The sequence below is a fragment of the Tauraco erythrolophus genome, chromosome Z (assembly GCF_009769465.1).
Source record: "Tauraco erythrolophus isolate bTauEry1 chromosome Z, bTauEry1.pri, whole genome shotgun sequence".
Lineage (NCBI taxonomy): Eukaryota > Metazoa > Chordata > Aves > Musophagiformes > Musophagidae > Tauraco > Tauraco erythrolophus.
The window spans coordinates 10,665,090-10,687,065 of record NC_141496.1 but is presented as its reverse complement, the minus strand read 5'-3'; the positions used below and the strand labels follow the sequence as shown (position 1 = coordinate 10,687,065).

Below are 21,976 nucleotides of genomic sequence, written 5' to 3'. Positions count from 1 at the left end.
GGGGCAGCCTGCTATCTCACCATCAGCCACAGGGGAAACTCGGCTCCGGCACCTCCTCCCGCTCCATCCTCACTGACCTGCTGTCGATGCAGCTGTTTCTCTTAGATCTCAGTCCTCTCCAGGTGAACCCAGCCCAGTTGGCACCCCGGGAGTGGGGTGCCCCCGAGTTCCCCAGCTGGCTCCGCCGCCGCCATTCTCCGTGGGCGGCGCCGGCCCGACGCAGGCAGCTGCCCAGCAGGGAGCCAGGGAGCGGGGGCAGTGCCCTCCTCCCTTCTCTGCTCGATCCTGGGCGAAGCACCTTTTCCGGTTCCTTTGTCCTGACTTAAATAGGGCAATTCGCAGAGGCGCCCTATTGGCTCAATCCCGAGGGGGATGGCAGTCTGATCTGGTGGCCAGAACTAAGCCTAACCCGGTTCCAAAACCGGGGAGGTCGCAGGGAGCAAAACCCCTCTCCTGCCACCAGAACCACCCCCCCTCCACATCAAACCATGACATCCATCCTTTTCATTTGTAAGAGTTAAGGTCATCTGAAACACAGTATATAATACTGAGTGAGTGGACAAGTTTGGAGTGGAGGAGGGTGTCTTACTTTGATTAAATCTGTCTTGGTAAGGTGCTGTTTTTGTATTCTCTCATACTTCTCGTATTTGCAATTTTTTAGTTGCAAATAGTGTTCTGGTTGATAGAGAATCTTAAATGCTTTCTTACTTTAGCAAATTGTTATTGTGGCATAGAAGAAACTTTCTGAGCTCATTTATCAATTGGAAGCAACATATCCGCATGTTCTGCTCTTTTGACAAGTCCCTCTGAACTCACTGCTCTCTGTAGACAAAATGCAACTCAGAAACAAATACAGAGAACTTAGGGCTCAAAGAGGAAGGAATATTAATTGAAGGGTCCTCATCATCAGAGCATGAAGAAATTTTTCTTCTTTATGGAAGTTCATGGGCCTCCAACTTGAAGGGTTTGTTTTAAGGCCGTTATACTCCAGGACAGTTAACCATGGATTTGAGGTAAGCTTGGAAGCAAAGGTGCTAGTAGTTCTGAAGTCAGATTTCCAAATCTCTTTTTCTAGATTTACTCTGCTTTGATGAACTAGAAGTTGGTTTTACCTCATTTGGAATAAGATGTGTCTATCCAATTTGAGGAATTAGAAGAGCAAGGAGTGATAGCTAGAATGTCTGTTTATAATTTCTTTAGTACTCTGCCAGCTTTGTCTTTCTTTTATTATTTTTTTTAGATGCTGTGATCTTTAAGGCTTTTTGCTGTGTGACTATTAGTCTTTATGAAGACTTTTCACTTGAAACAATTGTGACAGTCTGGCTTTGGGTAGATAGAGGCTTATGGACGAGAGTAGAGAAAGGCATTTTCTTTGCCCAAGACTTCTATTCATTTAACTTTCTACAGGCATAGGATCCATTTTATGCCTGACCATGTTTTACTTCCTAAACCTCTGAATTTAGAATGAAAGGGATCTTTCAGATTCTTCTTCTTCCCGTCTCAGATCAGGCTAGCACAGAAGGCTTCTGTCACTTATTTTCGAAGGTCAGGCTGACAACTGTTATTTGGGTTGCCTCAGGCATCCTCAACTGAAATCGTAATCAGTTAGCTCCCTTACAGAAGCAGGCATCTTTGATAGTCTCTGATGGATTCCCATGCCCAGAGATAGCACCGTCTTCTATCTTGAAGGACATGCCCAACTTCTCAAGGCTTTCCTTGAACTTACATTGTGGGAAAGTATGGATGCGATGCTTTCATAGTTGTCCTTTTACTGGTCCTTCCCAAGCCACGTAAAACGTTACTAAGGAGAGGCTTCTTCCTCTTAAGCTTTGCAGGATCATCCAGTTTTGGTTATTTCTTAAAATGGTCAAAGATCTTTTGGCACCATGCCCACCAGTGAAACAGTAGTGCATTCTGAGCTATGGATTTGGTTCTTGCAGTTGTCAGTGCAGTTATTTTTCCTCCTGTGAAGTGTCTCTAAAGCTCTAGCAGTGTTTTAGTGTGTAATGCAGTTACACAGGCTACGGCACGTGACGCCGTATGATAGTTGCGGGAGGAAACAGATTTCTGTGGCACACATAAGCTTGTGTTGCTCGAACGCGTAGTTTTGTGCTTCTAATCCGTGCTGTCTGTGCTTTACCTAAATTGGTTATGACGGTGTAGTCTTCTATACTGGAGATGAAGTTGAAATGTGATTTCAGCCTTTTTTCTCACCTAATACCCTGTCAAGAACAAGAGAAAGTAACCATTCTCTTTGTACCTGTTCTCTCAAAGGAGACACTGAAACTGTAAGTTGTAAAGTGCCTTGCTACCTGCTTTCTCAGGGGCATTAGTTTTGTCAGTTTTAGGCAGCTTGGGCTTAGATGGTTGTTGCTTACCTTATGAGGGCATCTGACTTGCTGCTGCCTGAATTGAGAAGAGGTAGAACAGAACCTGGAAGTACTGATAGCTAACCTTTTTGTTCAATGCAGGTGCCTGTCAGAGGAGAAGCTTTAGTGCTTCACTGTTGATGGCACCTCGTTTGCCTATGCACGTTTCCAGCTTAAATACCTTCCCTAGATTCCAAGCTCCTAGAGATGGGTACATATATATAAACCCATCTGCCACCTTAATGTTTTGCAAATAATACCTTTCTTCTTTGCTTTGCCACTATGGCTCAATAGACGAACTGTGCAGTTGTATAATATATGAGGTGCTGTGCTTTTCATAGCAAGTGTTTAGTCATTTTATTTTCAACTCCTACAGATACTCCTGTGGAGCTGGTATGATCCCTGAATTTATTTTAAAGATGGAGTTTAATACTAAAGCTGAAGACTGATGTTTGGACCTTGGTGCCTCGTCTTGTTTAGACATAGTTTTTCCTGTATTTTGCTCTTCATGAAGAGCTGTAGCTGTTAAGAGTGAATGGTCTGGCTTATCCTGGCTCCAGTTTTCCCAAGTTGTTGTTCTGCCATTCTGTCTCTTGATGCTTGAATTCTAGTACGTCTGGATAATGTTTTTTCTTTTTTCTTTTATTTTCCCCTTAGGCCATGTACTTAGTCTCATCACTCTCTTGCTCAATGATGCTTATAAACATTTTTTCATTTCCCTGGGAGAAATTCACTGCATGCTCCCTTGGTAGACTTATGGAGGTAGTTTGGAGGGAGACTGTTGCTTGCTTTGCAGATGTTCTACATTGTGGTCATATCTAGGCTTTCTTGAACTGGTAAAAATCCATTATAGCCAGAAGTATTTGGGATTCTCACATTCCATAAGACAATCCGATTTTTCTAAAACTTGTTTCTTTCTCATCACTTCCCAAAAATACAGCCCATGTTTCCAGTTGTATCAGTGTAGTTTGCAAGGTATTACATATGCAATTACCTGTTGTTTTTTTGTTTCCATGAACTGGAGGGGTGTGAGGTGGAAGTATGCATTGAGAGCTCTGTGTTCCTTTTTGACTTTTGTATCTAATTCTATTCTACCCAAATAGACTTCTTGGGAGACTGTAGGGGGAAAGAAGAAAAGCCTTGGAAAGGAAAGTTCAGAAAACAAAGAGAACAGAGAAAAACGAGGGGACAGAGAAGTGAGTCGTGGACGGGGAAGTTCCAACAGACGGGGAAGAGGAGGCAGCCGTGGCCGAGAGTGTACGTATAGGGGTTCCTTTTCAAAGACTGAGACACTTTTCTTGCAGCTGGAACTGGCTGAAATGAAAGCGAATTCTTAGTAGAGTAAAGCCCGTCTGAGCTGTAGCTCAACGCTGATGGGATCGTAACTTGTTGGTGCAACAGGCATGCTTAGTCTGTCTCTGTGACTTGGTTTTGGGATGATGTGTGCTTGTTCAGAGACAATTTAACTTCAGTTTCTGTCCTTTTTTCATTAATTGGTCTTGTACAAATTGCTGTTCTTTATGTAAGTTTTAGAATTGAGTCTTTGTAAGACTGCTTGAGAGCAAGTTATGTCGCTGCACAGCTGATACTTTTTTGTTTCTTTTAATGAAAAAATCATCCGGCTTTGACACCATCTCCTTTTATGAGTGGGAGAACCTGAAGATGTTCTCATCTTCTCATAAGGGGAATGAAAAGACTGGGATCATTATTAATCTCTAGCATACATTATTCACATAAGCCATTCAAAGGTGAGTTTCTGCAATAGAGATAATTCTTTGTGAGTTGACACATTTAGAACTTTGCTGCAGTTTATACAGATGCAATACTACATTGTACAAAAGCAAACTGATGTTTCCAAGTTAGGTAGCATCACGTTAGATTACCATTGGATATACATTGCTTTTTTCTCTAAGTTTTATCGGCAGTATCAAAGCTGCATACATTGCCTTTAAAGATCATACACAGCACGGAGAGATGAGCAAAGAAACTGGAATGAAAGAAGTATGTTTAGCTTTTTGCTTACAAGCAAGAAAAATATTTACAATATTAGCCAACTCTTCTCATTCATTATTGGAATATATTCAAATATTGTGCCAGCAAGGACATTGTGAATCTTTGTAGGTAGAGTAATGTCAAGATAGGAAAAAATATTTATAAAACTTGCAGCTATGCTTAGAACAAATTGAAATCAGATCCATCAAAATCAAAGGGAGGTACCAAAATTTTTGCCAGAGCCAGATGCTGCTTGTCTCTTCTTGTAAACTGGAATTAAAGATTTTTCAGATGGTTACCAAATCATGATATTCTCTTCCTAGCTTTATGTCCAAGCATTAATGATTTTATTGCTGCCATTAGGAGAAGTTGTGCAGTACAAAATCTCAGCAGTGTTTTAAGTGGCCAGTGGCCAGTCTTTTTTTTGTTTGTTTTGTTTTTTTTTTTGTCTTGAAGAAGCCAGCCATCTTTCAGAGTACATCCTCAGGAGTTTTCCACAAAATAGTTAAGTTGCAGTGCTTTTCCAATGCTTCACCTTCACCCAGTCACCATCCCTCTGATTTAAATACAAAGGAGAGTTCTTTTAAGTTTCTCTGTGCAGGGATGTGGTGTGGGCAGACAGGAGAAGAGCTGGTGTTCTTGGTTAGCCTTTATCCTTTCACTGTTGCCACCCAGTGCCTTGTCAAGGAAGCATAGTATGAGGCAGCTGTATTTCCTACCTTGCTAAAGAGGCGAGGCCGTAATTAATTTAATAGTGTAGGCTGCGAAACACTGCACTTTCTTTTCAAAAACCAAAAGTGTGTCTGCTGAGGGACCTTTCCCTCTTATTAGACATTTTGCCTCCTGATTGTCCAGTGCAAAGTGAACTTAACTTGCTTGCAGCTAGGCCCCCGAAGAAAAGCGGTGACTTACATCTTTTGACCAGCCCACTTTAAAATCTTGCCTTTTCTTTTGGGGTTCAGGTTAAGCAGACAGCTGTATTGTCTCATGCATGAGTCTCTGAAGCTTCTCTTAAGCTGCCCTCTCTCCACAGTTAGAGCTGAAGAGAATGGAGTGGACAACAATCAAGGAGACAGGCCTTCAGACCGTGGGAAACGTGGCCGTGGGAGAGGTGAGATGGTGGCATTGGTGTGGGACTGGCACTGATTTCATGTCTTGAAAGGGAACTCTCCCATTTATTTTTCTTTAAACACTTCTTTTTAAGCATTTGTTGGTTATCCTTTGATTCCATAAGCACTTCAGCCACCTTTAATTTAGGTACATCCCCCACCCTTACCCATTGTTGTGTCTTGGTCTCAGAACAACCTAAAAGAATTGACACAAATAGCCTTTATGGTAATTTCCTGTGTAGCAGGCTGGTGTGCTCTGGCTATGGAGAGCCATTTTCCCACATCCACTCATGCCAGCCTCCTGTGAGTGGGAGTGCACTGGGCTCCTCAGACTGTACCTTGGCAGCAGGAAACTACAAGATTCCATCTGTAGGGCTCTCAAAGAGGGATTTGATGTATACTTGTGGTGTTCCTTTGGGGTGGATCCAGTTGTCAGGCTTACCTTCTGTTTTCAGTACCCAATCAGAGGAAGCACAAGTCACCTTAGAGGCTTTTTGGTAAGAGAAGGGGTTTGACATGGAAGAGTTGATGAGTAGAGCTGTGGAGAAAGAATACTGCAAAATCTTTGGTGCAACTCTGATCCTGTCCTGTAGAAGAGATGGGAAAATGATGTGGATTCTATGTGGAATCAAGGGATGTTTAGCTGGTTTGGATTTTCACAGATTGGAGTGGACAGAGACTTGTTTTTTCTGAGAGCAGGAGGAATGAAAATGAGTAACCTAGGTACAGCACAGGTTGTGTGGAGAAGTGGGTATTAAATGAGATAAATTGATCAAGTGCACAGCAGAGCTAATGTGCTTAATAAGTAATGTCTGACTTGTGAAGAATTCTGCCTTCAGAAGACTCTCCTCTCTTTGGAACATCCAGTAGTGAGGCATTCAAAGCCAGACACATCCAACTTCATTGTTTCCAGATCTGCATCTGGAAAAACTGGGAAGTTGAAAAGATGTGTAGCTTCCAGAGGGTTTCAAGAATGACTCGGTTGTCTGTGTGAATCAGCAAATACCAAATGGTGTGTGCAGACAGGTAGCTTTGCAGAGGAGGGTGTCTTATAGCTCACAGCTATGGTTTTTGTATGTTAGCACTGTTAGTAGATGGAATGCAAGTCTTTTGATACTTATTTTATAAAACAATCCTTTCTTCTCAAATTATAAAGATAAAGGTAGGATTTTTTTTTTGAATTGTTGGATGAAACTTAGGGATAAATTTCAAATGTGGTCTGTTTTTTGCTTTGTAACCCTATGAACAATATACTGCTTTTGTTGTCAACACTGTAGCTCTCTAGATGAATATCACATGTCTGAAGCCACAGCACTTAATCATCAGATCAAATTGACATGTCTGATTGGAGAAATACAAACAACTTCAATCATTTCCGTTCAGTGGCTTAGCATACATAGTATTGCGGTATCTCTCTACCAGATACTTTAGACTGTACATTCATGTGAGCACAGTATCTTAATGAAGCATTCTCAACTGTCTGTGATAAACCCATTGGACTTCAGGATCATTATATTAGAAGTGTGTGTATTCTGTGGCAGGAAATACCAAACTTAATTTTATAGTGCAAGCCCTTGAAATCTGCAGGGAGTTGTATAAAGCTGTGTAATTCACTTCTCTGTATTTCAGGGATGCATGACCTTCTTTCTTTGGATATTAGTAGAAATAATAAAAAAAGCTTCTTGCCATTTCATTCAGTAGTCTCTCTTTTCTGCTACACACAGTAGTCAAACGTGGGATAAAGTGCTTCAGCTGAAAGTAAATACATTGCTGGTAATCACCACAGAAGCCTTTTTTAGAAATGTTTCATGCGGAGTGTGTGTGTGTAGGAATCTCGGCATTGGATACGAAATTAGGGGTCAGCTAATATCTGAGCAACGCTCTGTCTCTGTCTATTTTAAGCTACCTTCTCAGACTGGAGTTATCTTACTGGCTGCTTTCTAGGTGAAGGTTTGCTGGGCCATCACATTACTGCTTGACTGTGGTACAGCCTAATTTTAAGAAATGACATGCACTGAAAACAGCAGAAATGGGGTTGACTTTGGGGTATTAATGTGCTGTTTACTGACGGGGAAATCCCTGTCCAGTGAGTACTTCAGCCTAGGTGCTGTAGGCACTAGCTTCCTTGTGCAGTCGATCTTCCCTTAATGACTGTGTAACATTCCTTGCAAGTTTATAGTGCAGTAGGTGTACAGTGTAGGGACACAACTCGCTGCTGGTATCAGGAGGTCAGAGATTTGAAGAAGGTTCACGTTATTGACTGATTAACAGAAAGCAAAATGCATCACAGTACATGTTTCAGGACGCGTACCAGCTGGAATTGCTCTACCTTTAATCTTTGCTTGCTAAACTGAGGGTGTAAACTTTGGCTTGGAAAGAAGTCGAAGAATTTCTGTTTAAGATTACCCTTCCCATCTGTCTGTCTTTTCAGAACTGAATTTCTTGAATGAGCTTAATTTAGATGTAAAAAATGCTGTAATGGTGATAGATATAATTGCATCAAAGTGATTGTATTTGCGTGTCAGTATTGCAAGGATTTGAAACTGTTTGGAATAGAATCTCTTGGGGGAGTTGTGGAGGAACATAGTTATGTCTTTAGGATTGTCAGCTATAGAAACGTTTCCTCATTTGTGTTTTTGTCAGCTGCAGTGTTATATACAAATTTACAAACTTTACAGGCACTTTTTTTTTATATACTGGTGTTTTGTAATGTTCTCACATCTTCAATTCTAAGTGCAGGACTGGCTCTGTTCTCCCACTGTCCTCCACCCATGTTGAAAAGGATGTGGTAGAGCCAGAAAAGGCTTTTGAAGGTACTGGGAAGACTGCATTTATGAGGTGTGAGGACAAAACAGTCTAGGACTTCTCTGCCTGCAAAAGAGAGGTCTGAGAAGATGCATGGTAGAGATCTGTAAAATTTTTACAGAGAAGGTTCTGTGGAGAAATCAACACAACTTCAAGCAAGTATGCAAATGAGAGAATATTAAATGAAATCAGTAGGTTACATGTTCCAAGTGAACTTACAAAAGTGATTCTTCGTACATGTAGTTAACCTGGGGAGTTCCTCTCACTAAGATGTTGTGGGTGCTGAAAATTTATACACGGAGACTTGACAATTTCATCCTAAACAAGAACCACAACAAGAAGAGGGAGAAACACTGAGGGTTTTGATGTATATAAATTACTTTGGCCGAGGAAGTGTAAGCCACAAATGGCTGAAGACTATGAGAGCATCCAAAGAAACTGCACTGTGGTTTTAGTTCTTGTACTCTTCCCTAGATATCTAATTGACCATAGCTGATAATGGGATAGCAGGTAGATGAACTTTTGGACTTGATTCAGCATAGAAATGTTTACAGATTCATGTGTAGTAATTGTCCTCATTTGCAAAGTGAAAAGGGATATGTTGGTTTTAATTCTGTTCCTCTACTTTATTCCTCTTCATTATTGCAGAGCAACATGAACATGCCATGGATTTTTTTTCTAGCAAAATAGAAGTGAAAATGAGATGGAGAAACATTATATTTTAATTTTCAACTTAGCCAGCATGACAAGGAGCCTTTCAAACTTTTTTTTTTCTGCTAATGTATGTGTAAGAAAGCAAAGCAGCTCACCCTTTTTGTAAATGTCTGACTATAGTCCAGCTTGTATTCTTGTTCTCTTTTTAAAAAAAATGTTTTTTAGATAAGAAGTATGCTATCCTTGAAAAAATTGAGCTTTTGAAACCACAATTGCATGTCTACACACTTTCTTGTTTTAAAAGCTTAGCACAGTTGACACAGGATGTATTTTGGATTTCCTTTGCCAGAACTAGGAAGTATGTTGGTTTTTCTAAAACATGAATGTAGAGCAGACCTTCTGGAGGTTACAATCTGAAGTCTGTTTAGTTTTGATGTAGTTGGTTCTGCATTGATTAAGAAGCTGTGTGTCATGTAAATTTTTTTTGTTTAGATGAACCGGAATTTAGCTTTAACGTAAGTTTTTTTCATTTTCTTTTTAACGTAACTTTAGAGTTGAAAGTCCTCTGCACGTGCTTCTAAAAATAGTACATGCTGTGTATAAAACTGATCCAATGCTTCTAGCTTTAAGATGACTAGTAAGATAAAAGTGGTTTGGATTATTAAATATAACTTCAGTGTTTGTTTTGGTACTAGGGAATGCCTCGTATACAAACTTTCTATACTTAGCCTCCGTATCTCTTTGTAAGGCTTAAACCTCCATCACCTCGGCGTCCAGTGTGCGGGTGGCTGGCTCTGCATTTCCAGAGCAGAGACTAGGGCTCTTCAGGTACTGTATAATCGGAGATAAGCACAAATCTAGTCTGTTGCCTGTGCTTTCCATCTGCGTTTCCTTTTCCTTTCAGCTGTTCTTAGACCTCTTTCTGAAAGTATCTTCATCCAATTTAAACCTGTCAGTGTGAAAATCTGGGTTTTGAAATAAAGCCACCTGTGTTGGCAGTGGAAGAATTGAGGTCTGCAAGCTGAGCGAACTGGATTTTCTATGGAACGGGCTATTAAGTTGATGGACTAGGCCCCTTGGAGTTGTGGTACAACACACTTTTCTCATGCTCCCGCACAGTGTGCGTTTCTTTTGGGGAAAGAACATTGTGAATGAGATGAACGGTTCATTCCAAACATGGACGGTACCAGAATGAAGACTGGATTGTGTTGTTATGAGTGTTTTGCACTCCCAATGGGTTTTAGTGGAAACAGAAAGTCTCGCCGCCTGCCTAGGTATAAGTGTTGACTTCTCTAGAATTCATTCCAGAGAATAAAAATATAAATTGAGTAAGTGATGGCTAATGTGAACCTAGTCAGTGAAGGAGATGTGCTGAAGAACAACAGGAAAAAAAGCCCCACAATACACAGTTGAACAGAGTTACGATGTTAAAGAAAACAGAACGATGTTTTAAAGAGTTTATAATTTAAAATTATGTTGTATAAGGGGTAGTAGCAGGAATGTTGGTCAGAATCAACTTTAAACACAGTTCCACAGTCCTGATTTCCTGGAACAGAAATGGATAACCAATGCTGCCTTGATACTTTAGGCTTTTATTTGTAGATCCAAGTTTAAAAGGAATGTGAAGAGATGTTATGGGGGTTTATATGAGGCAGGGCAGTAATTTTATTCTTTGCCTGATGTCCATCCTTTGCTTTTGTGCTCAGTGTGATGATTGATTATAAGAAAATCTATCCATTTAGACTCACTAGAAGATTTAGTAAGCTCCTGCTAATTCACTTGTCCATTTTTTGTGGGTGGGTAAAAATGTTGATGGAAGAACCGCTAATTGTGAATTACCACAGGAAAAAATTTTTTGTAAACATTGACTGTTGTGACCTAAACCATATATACACATCTTTTTAGAGTAGTGTTAAAGCTATACTTTTTGTGTTGCAAGTGTAAACTGGTGTTACTGCTGGGAGGAATTGGTCCTGTCTGTCTACTGGTGCACTTGAACTGTATCAGAAGATTGATGTAAATTTAAAACTAACCAAGCCAAAAAAGAAAAAAGGGAGCAGGCAACATGGTAGCCGCGGACAACAGTTTTTTTTGGTGGCATATCCTGATGTAAAGGTGACTAGTTTTTTGGCATTTAACAAGCAATGAACTGATCTGGAGAGCTGATCTAACAGTGAACTAAAAATTTTGTTTTCTGATGGTGGTTTTGTGCTCACTCACTGGTATGTGCAAAACTGTCAGTGCAGGAAAGAGAGCAGAGCTTGTGATCACTGGTGAGGATGACCTCGGTTGTAGTAGTTCTGATTTAAATGGGTTTAAGTTCCTGTGAGATTGCATGCTTGGAATTTGGATCCCTGTTCTGAATTGCAGTGTGAAGTCCCATTCGCTCACTGACCTTTTAGTCACTGTTAAAAAGCGTCAAAAGTTTGCAAATACCTGATGGGCATTCATAGTTGCTTCGTGACTGACTTCTCTGTGTTAGAGGACTGTGCCTTCTAGTTCTTATAAGGTCATGTTTTAATTTTGGCAGCTGAGAGAAGTAACTTTCTTAGCATGAGAATTTAAGGATATATTAGTGATCTAGGGATTAGTGTCAAAGAGAGTACCAGCCCTTCCCGCTGGCATCTTGCACTAATGACCATGATGTGTGAGATTTTGTGTCTGAGTTAGGGTGGTCTGTCAGTGGTGAGTACTCACTGTCCCGTATTTTGAGTTAGTTATTCATAACTGTCTTTTCTAGCTTTGAATTTAGTGCTTTCTGTAACCCCACTGGTTTGGCACTTCCCTTTTGTCTTCATTAGAATGCTTTTTGTTGGGTTTGTTGATTGAACTTAATTGCAGTTTTGACAGAAAGCATAGGCACAGCTTTATGAAGTTAAGGGAACCCGCTTGAAATTCAAGTTCAGGATTAACTTTCAAAGTGATCTGGTATAAAAAAATGCCTTGCTGGCAAGTAGTCTAAAACTGTGCATGGAACTTCAGGAACAATATGATTTCTTTTTAGCGATTTCTAAAATTTTTAGAGGTTCTCATTGCTCTTTTTAGCCGGTAGTTTGTTGTGCTCATGCAGGTATGGCATCGTACATATGCCTTGCTTGCTAAAACTTTGTCTCCTGTTTAATACGTTACGGTTATTCTTTCAGGCTTTTGCACTTGGGAGGCTGAGGAGACTTACCTCCTTCTCTAAAATCTGTTTGTACTTTCATGCTAGCTATTCCAGCTAATCTCTCTGTACCTAATGTCTGTCTCACTCAGAAATATTTCTACTTGACTGTTTCTGTGATTTGCAGCTCCCTATCGGTCTTGTAGCTGAGCTTGTCAAAAAAGCGTTAATCTCTCTTCTGTGCATCATTACTAAATGCTGTTTAATGCTGTATTCATAGCTGCAGAAAGTAAATTTATTACATAGATGGCCCCTACAGTGTCCCCAAGTAAACTTCCTTCACTGGTTCTACTCTCAAATTATTTACTGGGGAAAGATAATCCGGAGTGCACTGACTTCTGTGCATCTGAGTGCTGCGACCCTGTTATGCCATGGATCAGCTTCCCAGATGGGGGGTTTCGGTGGGCAAAGGAGAGAAGAGCAGTGGAATAGGTAGGCTGAGCAAGCAGGTTAGAGGCCGAGTTACAATCAGTTGGGTACAGCAGGGTCTGGAGCGTGGCTGGTTATGGCAGAGCAAAGAGCACAGCTCCGTCGTTAGGGGTGGTGAAGAGGAGTGGCGATGGCTGGGCTGCAGCTGTTGTTATCTCTTACCTAATGTCGTGGTTCAGGCTGCTCCGACAACTGAACTCCACTCAGCCGCTCGCTCACTCCTGCCCCACTGAAGTGGAGAGGAGAAAAACGTAACAAAAGGACTGCGGGTCGAGAAAAGAGCAGAGAAGGAGCACCCACCGACAATGGTGCCGGGCAAAACAGACTCGGCTTGGGAATAAAGCAAAACAATTTATTAGCAGTTACTTAAGCGGATAAAAAGAAACAAAGCCAGATCTTAAAAAACAACACTTCACCCTCTTTCCTTTTCTTCCTGGCACTGCCTCCTCTCCCAGTGGCGCAGGGGGACAGAGAATGGGGGAGTGCAGGTCAGTTCATCCCATGTTGTTACACCCTTTTTCCCTTGCTCCAGTGGATCCCCTACTCACAAGGAAAATCCACAGACTTCTCCAGCGTGAGTCCTACTTGCAGGATGCAATCCTTCTCCAACAGATTGCTCCAGTGCGGGCTTTACCACAGTCTTGGATTCTTAGGGAGTTGTTGCCACTTGCTCTGATGTGGGTCGTCACACAGACTCTAGATCCGTCTCTACTTTTGTCATGTGTCCCATTCTCCACGACTGTCCTCAGGCTCAGGCATCTCTTCTCCGACGTGGCTTCTCCACGGGCCGCGAGTGGGTCTCTGCTCCACCAAGTCCATCTTGGCTGCAGGGGGGCTGCTGCTGTCTCACCACCAGTTGCAGGGGAAACTCAGCTCTGGCACACCTCATCCCATTCCATCTTCACTGACCTGGTGTCGGTGTGACCGCTTCTCTCAGATCTCAGCCCTCTCTGGGTGAACTCAGCCCAGCCGGCACCCTGGGAGCGGGGCGCTCCCCAGGTTCCTCCGGTGGCTCCACCACCGCCATCCTCAGTGGGTGGCACTGGCCCGGCGCGGGCAGCCGCCTGGCCAGGAGCCAGGGAGTGGGGGCAGTGCCCTCCTCCCTTCTCTCCTCACTCCAGGGCAAAGCACCTTTTCTGGTTCCTTTGTCCCAACTTAAATAGGGCAATTCACAGAGGTGCCAATTGGCTCAACCCCGAGGAGAATGGGAGTCCGATCTGGTGGCCAGAGATGGGTCTGACCCGGCTCTGAAACTGGGGGAGTCACAGGGAGCGAATCCCCTCTCCCACCACCACAACCCCTTCACACAAACCCAGCACACCTAACATTGGTCTGTCTTTTCTCCAACCAACTGTGAAAAGAGAGCAAAGAGGGAAAGACGTGGAGATAGTAGGCCTGGCCTAGTGTCAGACTTGAGTTCTTCTTCGTTCTTGTCTCGCCACAATTCTGTGTCTTGCTGGGTGGGAATCTTTCCTCTGGAGGTTTCCATGGTTCCTCTGTAGCTACCAGTTGTCGTCTTATATAGGATGTGGGTGAACTCTTTCATCAAAATGTGGGTAAAGCTATGCTGCTATTTCGATGCTTCTTAGAAGTCCTTGGAAATTTTAGAGGTTCAGAAATGTCTTTTAAGTCTTGGATAGTGAACGAGGGCAAGGGGAAGGATGACTGATGAGGGGAGGGAAGGGAAAGTCATTAAAATCGGAACTTCCGAAAGTGGTTTTACCATGTCCTGGAGGTACTTACTCAGTTTAGGTGGTCCTGTGAAGGTAAGGGATAATTTTGATCCAAACTGAAACAGCCTATTGTGGGTAATTCTGATGTTTGGACAACCTGTATATTGGTGAAGTAGCTTTATAACTTTTGTGCTCTTGTAAACTTGTCGTTGCTTGGTGACTTAAAATTACCACAATTTCGTCGTTAAAATAAACATTGTTTTGTTCTCAGTCTGCTGCTCTTGCCGTCCTCCTGTTCTTGTAATACAAAATGACAATCGTAGTCTTCCTCAAAAAACCCAACGAACTGGAAAAGCCTCAGATATTGAGGTCCTAAAAAGGAAAAAAAAACGCCAAAACAACTGTGTAGCAATATGCCCCATGTAAGAAATAGTTTCTAACAGTTTTCATAGATGTGTGCTTTATGGATGGTTAAGTAACACAATTTCATGCCTCGTTGGCACTATGCAACACGTAAAAATAAAGCCATTCGCCGTATGAGGAAGCTTGTAAACTAAAACTAGTAGCCAAATTTGGAGGCAACACATATTTGTTGTTGTTAAGATAGATATTAATATTCTTGTGGGTGAATGCAAGGAGGTTGTTTGAGTAATTTGAATTGGGTAATTTTCATGACAATAACTGTGATTAAGGGGGAAGCAGAAGGAACATGTGGTCACAGGTTGGTGAAAGTGCAGGAGGGTAGGGGTGGACAGGTGGACTGAGTCAGAAAAGGAATCAACTGGAGTGTTTAAACTTCCTCATTACAGACAAGGAGTTAGAGGGAATTTCTTGAGAGATCAGGGTATACAAGGAGGCCAAACTTCTAGAACTTCTGAGGCAGGAGTGAGATAGTAGAGACAAAATTTTGAACAGCATCTAAGGATTTGGCAATAGTAGTCTCATGTGGGATGGGTCTTTAGGTCCTTTTCTTGGCATTTAGAGCTATTTCACTAGATACAGAAAAGATAGCAAAGGATTGCAAGTCCTACGGAAACGCGTAGTCTTAGATGAACTGTGGCTCACTTGCATGCATTAGGGAAACAAATTGTCCTGTAAGGAAATTTGGGAAGTAAATAAAATTTTCCTGTGGTAGTTTTCTTCTTCCATCATAATATTTTCTAATGTGACAGACTAGCGATTGGCGGCTCCTCTGCTGTTGCTGTTAAATGGTGTTTTCTCTCCTAGGGTTTGGACGTGGCAGAGGGAGAGGAGCGGGGAGGTTTTCAGCCCAAGGCATGGGGTAAGAAACATGCAGAGCACAGATTTTTGACAAGGATCAAACTTAGTGGCAATATTAATATTGCCACTGAATGTGTTAATATTACTGTATGTTCAATAAACCATGATGGATGCAAAAATTTACAGATCTGTTAGATGATTAATGGATTATTTTTGTTTTAAACCAGTATTTCTAACTAGACACACCTATACAAACCTAATATAAGTTCGCTCAATGTTAATATCTCAAACTTGGAGAAGCTGTTGGTGTCTATCAGTAGCAGCCACGTAGTGCCTAGGAGGCCGAAAGTTCTGTGTGGTGCCTATAGTCCTAGGTCAATTTAAAAACAGATTTGTTTCGATGTAATGTAGAACATGCAAGTTCTCTATAAAACTAGAAAGACTGGCGATTATTAACTTTCTTCTGTTTTTGAGGTTTCATGCTTTACCTGTTTGGACCCTAAAACAGAATCAAAAGAAGTTACTCAGCAGCTCTAAAGTTTGTTCTCAGTTTTGTTGGAATTACTTGCTTCAAAGGTGTAGTCTCCTCTACTTTAACTCAGTGTTTGCCTTTAATGACATTTTATGTAATATTAGTGATGTCATGATGAACAGAAGGCTTGTTCTACTTTCTCTAATAATGCTTCTTGTTCATACTCCTAGATGGTGAACTGAAAAGAGGTTTTTCTTCAGTAATCTTTTTTGACCTTTTAGCTGCATCCGTGTGTTTTGACATTGGTGGTCAGGAGCACATTGTGAAATAATCTTACTGATGTTCCGACTCCTGTCCTGTGCAGATCCAGTGCTCTCAAAGGGCGTGATACTGGTTTCTCGTCAGTCAGCTACCTGCTGAGAAACTACCAGCTGAGAGGGGTTTATCGTGCATATAAAGTAACGCTTTCTAAGACTGGGAGGAGTAGATATGCTGTTAACTGCTTTTTCAAGAATTGTTGTTTTGGTTCAGTTTCTCTACAGAAATTTTTTTTTTTTACAGTCTACTCACTTTTTTTCTCCTCTTACTTCTTTACTCCCGTTTTTATCCGTGTCTGCTCATAGAGGAAAAATTCCTTTTGAAACCAAAGCTATCAAGATAAATTGTGTGGAAATCAAGATGTTAGATCTAATGCAACTTCAGCTAAAAATGATGACACTTGTGTTCATTGAATGACCCATGTGTTCTCTCCCATTTCTTAACTTTTGAAACTCTAGGACATTTAACCCTGCAGACTATACGGAGTCTTCTGCCACTGATGGCTTTGGGACAAAATCAGAGATTTGGGAGACTGGTCAGAATGATGCAGATAATGGAACTGGTAAGATGCTTCAAGAAGTGGAAGGATTGACATGAAGACCTGTAGCAAATTGCAGTTAAAATAACCATTCTATTAGTGTTCAGTTAACTTCTGAAAATGTGAATACATCTTAGGTTACACAGACATGAGTTCATTTTTACAGCTTTACGGCTACAAATGTGCAGAGCACATGCTGTAGCCTGAGTGACTCTCTGGTTAGAATGAAGGGAAGGCAATTTGCAATTTTTTTTTGTTTAAGTACTAACAATCCCTTGAGAGAGGAAGGGATTTGAAGAGTTATTGGAAGAACCTCATATGTGAAGAACTGTTGAGATATCTTAAGTACTGCTTGAGAGCTCACCTAATGTAGTTAAAGAGTGTAAGTCCTGCTAAAGTGTTTGGTCCATAGACATGGGGCAATACAGTGTGAATATCTTAAGTAGAAGAAGAAAAAGAAAAGAAAAACTGTTCACAAATATCAGTGCACTCAGTGGCACTGGGATGACTTTGGAAGCCCCACCTGTACAACACAGGAATGTAAGGATGCAAGTCTCTGTGATGGAGGAAAGTTCCAAGATCTGCCACCTTTGAAGAGAAAAATTATTAACTGAAGCATGAGTAAGCACTTGAGTGGAAGCCAAAAGAGCAGTCTGCCTGTCAGAAGATAGAGGCAGCTCTGTGTTTCTGTATGAAGTTTCAAGAGTGAAGTATGCACTCCTGGCCAAAGGCAAGAGACAGACATAGTTTGGAAAGGAACCACTTAACAGTGCTGTCATGGCAATTCAGAAAAGAAGAATGAGACCTGGTTGTCTGTGATTGGGAAAACAGGATTCCTTGCTACTTCCCATATTCTGTGACAGATTAAGACAAAGAAAACTGTGTCAGGATGGAGAAATTAATGTATGTTATTGTCCACATTTGGGAACCACTGAGTGATAGAAGAGAAATTTATTTTTTTTAACCCTAGCAAAGGGTAACTCTTCTTTGTTTCTGAAGCCTAGTCAGGTGATTTTGCATCAGCCTGTGTGTCAAGTGTGGAAGGAGAGGACTGGTGCTGGAGGCCGGGGTGTGCTCCATTGAGCTCTGCTATGAGCCGCGTGAGAGGCACCTTTTTAAACTTCATACAAGCCATTTTCCACTAAACCAGAGAAGACAATAACAGTCTCAGAGTTTGGGAGGACTTATTAGGCATCTGTCTTGTCACTCTGAGTGCCTTCTAGTCCAGTGTGGGAGGGTGGCACTGAGTGTATTGATGGGTTATTGAAAGGGAACGCTTTCGCCCGAATGTGGCATCTTTCCAGGGAATTACTTTTGAAACGACTTGAGGTTATAGCACAAACAGAAATGCACCTTTTACTTTCAATCACATTAGTTTTTCAAATAAGTTTGTCGGATAATGAGTTAGGAGGACACCTAATGACTTGAAAATTCACGTAGGAATACTGATACTATTGTTTGCCATATATATGCAGAGGGCAGAGTATGAAGTCACAGGTATTGCAGAAGCAATAAGGCTAACTAACTGAAGAAAGAGAACATATAAGAAAGACATGAGACTGGACTAGAGGTAGAAAATTCACTGGTTAGTTATCAATGAATGCAACTGTAAGGCTGTGGCTTATGAAGGACTTTGACTTCTGCTCCACTTCCCAAGCGAACTCGAACGTTTTGTGACCCTCTCTGCTAGCTCTGAGTACCATTCGTGTGCCTCCCCTGTGGCAACCTCTGTTCCTTGTAGGCATCTCCTCAGTCTTCAGTAGTGGAATAATTCTACTTAGGAATAAGAGTAGCTTGGTGTGACTAAACAGATCCTCGTAAGACCGAGAATGTGTCTGCATGAGGGATTTTCTGCAGAGCAAGCAGATTAATGGAAATTCAAAGTGTACTAGTTGATATCTGGAACTACTTTTTGGACTGAACTGACATATGGAACTTCAGTTTTGCACTGAACTTCAGTAACGCAACTGAAGGCATGCATGTGAAGGTTGGGGAGCCTGGTATGGAGAAGATGATGAGAAATAAATGATTTCTTATTTTAAAAAGAGTAGGCTTTAAAATTGAATCATTTAGTTTTGTCTGAGTGGGAAGCACTTTCAAGCTTGTGATGTTTCTTGAGGGTTATTAGAGGAGGCTGCAGCTGGGGCAGTAGTTTTAAAGCAGAAGAGAGAGTGCTATGAAGGAAGATGGAAGCAGGGGTAGGGGGAAAGAGTGTCAGACGAGGTGTGGGACTGGAAACAGGTTGTCCAAAGTTAAACTGTTGATTTGGCTTGTTAATCACAAGTAACTGTTTTTCAGTTGTTTTTTCCTTAATTTACAGTGCTGTTGTGTTAGTTACAATCAACAGTCTCAGTAGAAAATAAGTTACCAATGTGGAGTTAGTAAAGATGTGAATGAGAGGTATGTGTATGTTTGGAAATCTGTAAAGCCTGCAGTGGAGTAGTGAAAGATATCAGAAAAGAATATGCACAGTGGATGGACAGGATGGCAATCCCTCACTTTATTCTTCTTTAACTTGACTTGTTTCTTCTTTCATCTAAAAAGAAAAAAAACACCACCAAAATCAACTTATACTAGCTACTTGGAAAATTAATGTGTTTTCATCTGCAGTTACATTAAAAAGAAGATAACTGGGTGACTACCTGGAGAAATAAAACCAGTTTCGAGAATCAAAATGTTTTTTGAAGACATCATGCAAATATAAACTCTCTGAGTATTTACTAACTATGTCCTCTTTTAGAGGGTGCTGGGAAAGGATCAACATCAACATTTTCAATTAAAAAAACCCCACACTATTTGTTTCCAAAATGTATTTGCCCCACACGTGCTCTGAAAGTGCTCTAGAACCTCTTTTGCTGAGTTGTTACAGATGCCAGAGGACGTAGCCTGAATGAAAGATGTTTCTAGGTGCACCATAGATTTCATAGATTTCATAGATTTCTAGGTTGGAAAAGACCTTAGACATCATCCAGTCCAACCGTCCCTAATCCCTATTCAACCATATCCCTAAGTAGTTCATCCACCCTATTCTTAAACACATCCAGGGATGGGGACTCAACCACCTCCCTGGGCAGCCTATTCCAGTGGCTGACAACCCTTTCAGAGAAGAAATACTTCCTAACATCCAACCTGAATCTCCCCTGACTAAGCTTATACCCATTTCCTCGTGTTCTATCACCCAACACTAATGTAAAGAGCCCTTCCCCTACCTCCCCACCATCATGTAATCCTGTAGAAAAGCTAGTTGGTTCTGTGGAGGTAAAATTTAGTGTGGTTGGTTGAAATAAAAAGAGAGTAAAGGGTGAATCTTTAATGGTTCATAACATTTAAGTGTAATTGTATTTCAAATAATTTGGCGTGGGTTTTCCTGCATCCTGATTTTTATATGAGTAATGTAGAACTGAAAGGCAAAGAGAAGGGACAGGTGGGAGGAAACAAAATGACCAGTCCTCATCCAAAGGGGAATAAACTTGAACAGCATGATTGATATTTTCTTACAAACATGCTGAGTGTTCAATCTTTTACCTTTTTTGTAATGTACAAGTCAGTGGGAGATCCTGAACAACAAATCACAGCAGTTCTTAGAAATAAGTTATGTTGGAGGTGGTCACTCCTCAAAGTAGGTTATAAAAATGGTATTGTATTCTAGGAATTTACTAATACCTCTACTTTGATAGAGTTTCATAAATTTCACAGAATAAAACTTGCTTTTTTATTTTGGTTATGAGCAGCCTTAAATGACTCTGAAACTGAAGAATGACAAGAAAGAAAAAATAAATTATAGTGTAATTGTCAAGGGGCAAGAAGGCAATTGTGTAGCTTGGAAGTTACAAAGAACTGTTTATGGTTTTTTTTAATGACTGCAGTAAAAGTCAGAAGGAACATTTTAAGGAAACCTTCAGCTCATTCTGGAATGTGAATGTAATCCAGAAGGAAAGGATTATAACATAAATTTGGGATAGACCAAAATAAAATTATTTTGAGGCTAATATCTGTGACTGATTATTCAAAAAAGGGGAAAAAAAAATCAAATAGTGTGTTGGGAAGTAAAGAATTGGAGGAAAATAGCAGAAGACTTAAGAAAAACATGTATTTTACTTTTTTTTGGCATTACAACTTTCTAAAACTGAACTTGTTACAAAGGGAAACAGGAAAGATTCACAGATAGCTATCTAGGTTAAAGTTGCTATGTCAAGGATCCTTGAAAACATAAAGCATAATTTCAGTGGAAAACAGAAAAGTCTTAAATTGTGATGCTTTGCAAGGCTTCGGGGTAAAGGTTGGAAAGAGGATATATGGAGTTGCAATAATGCCAAGGTGGATTTTGGACTAAAAGGAAATTGATAGCTTGTGGCAAGATCAGACTTTGAATCCCATCAATAGGAGGAAGGCATTAGCAAGCTGGATTTAGTATAGAGAAGAGCAGTATAATGACTGAGGCTGGAAGGATTGAGTTGGGAAGCTGAAGTGTTAATAAGCAGCAGCAATAAACTTAGCGGCTTGGGTGAACTAATAAAAGGGTGAAGGTTTGTGTTCGGTATTAAAAAAGAGTAAATGCACCGAACCATGTTCATAAGTAGGAGCAACAGATAAATGTTTAATTTGAATGAGAGGAAAATGTCCCAGGTATTATTCCAAACAGGTTTGGTCTTCCAAAAGTGATGGGGAATACTCAAGAGTTGGGCTTGATTTGTCTGAGCTCTTTTTGTGTTTGTTTTAGAGGAGTCCAAGCTCATTGAAAGAGTCCTGGCACCAACACGAGGTTTGTCTTCTACAAAGGCCGGCCTTTTGCTGCCTAATGGGAGATAAATATAAGCAGGGAAAATACTAGGATTTATTTCTTTAAAGAAGAAATACCAGACGAAGGGATCCTGTGCTCGTCAGGAGAAGGGAAAGAAAATCAACTGTTTTTCTAAAAACTGCTGCTCATTGGGCTTTTTCTCCTTTCCACAATTTCTGTGGAAATGTGCAGATTAGAAATTTGAGGCATTGTAGTAGTTTTGCTGTGCTCAGACGTGATTAATAGTTATTTTTCAAGTGCATTGATTTCTGCACAGCATGTAGAAACCTGGTTAGGGGCTGTTTGGTACAATGTGAGCGCGAGATGTTTCAGGCAACTCTACATTGCTCCACAGAGCCAACAGAGAGCGGATGTTACCTTGCTTGGGACCTGCCAAATAATTTTGGATTCCAAGGTATAAACCCCCTCTCTTCTTCCCACTGTGTGTGTATC

The 21,976-nt window shown here is 41.0% G+C and overlaps 1 protein-coding gene across 3 annotated transcripts in view; it reads left to right on the top strand.

Annotated features, from left to right (window-relative positions):
• UBAP2 (ubiquitin associated protein 2) overlaps positions 1-21,976 on the top strand; it is a 119,781-nt gene that overhangs the window by 37,016 nt on the left and 60,789 nt on the right. For 2 of the 3 annotated variants that reach the window (XM_086630046.1, XM_086630045.1), the window contains exons 5-8: positions 3,473-3,626; positions 5,395-5,472; positions 15,422-15,476; positions 16,664-16,767. In XM_086630046.1, the coding sequence (XP_086486172.1) occupies positions 3,473-3,626; positions 5,395-5,472; positions 15,422-15,476; positions 16,664-16,767 (391 nt within the window). Of the gene's footprint in view, positions 1-3,472; positions 3,627-5,394; positions 5,473-15,421; positions 15,477-16,663; positions 16,768-21,878; positions 21,939-21,976 lie in introns of all 3 variants that reach the window. The other variant, XM_086630044.1, reaches the window with a different exon arrangement.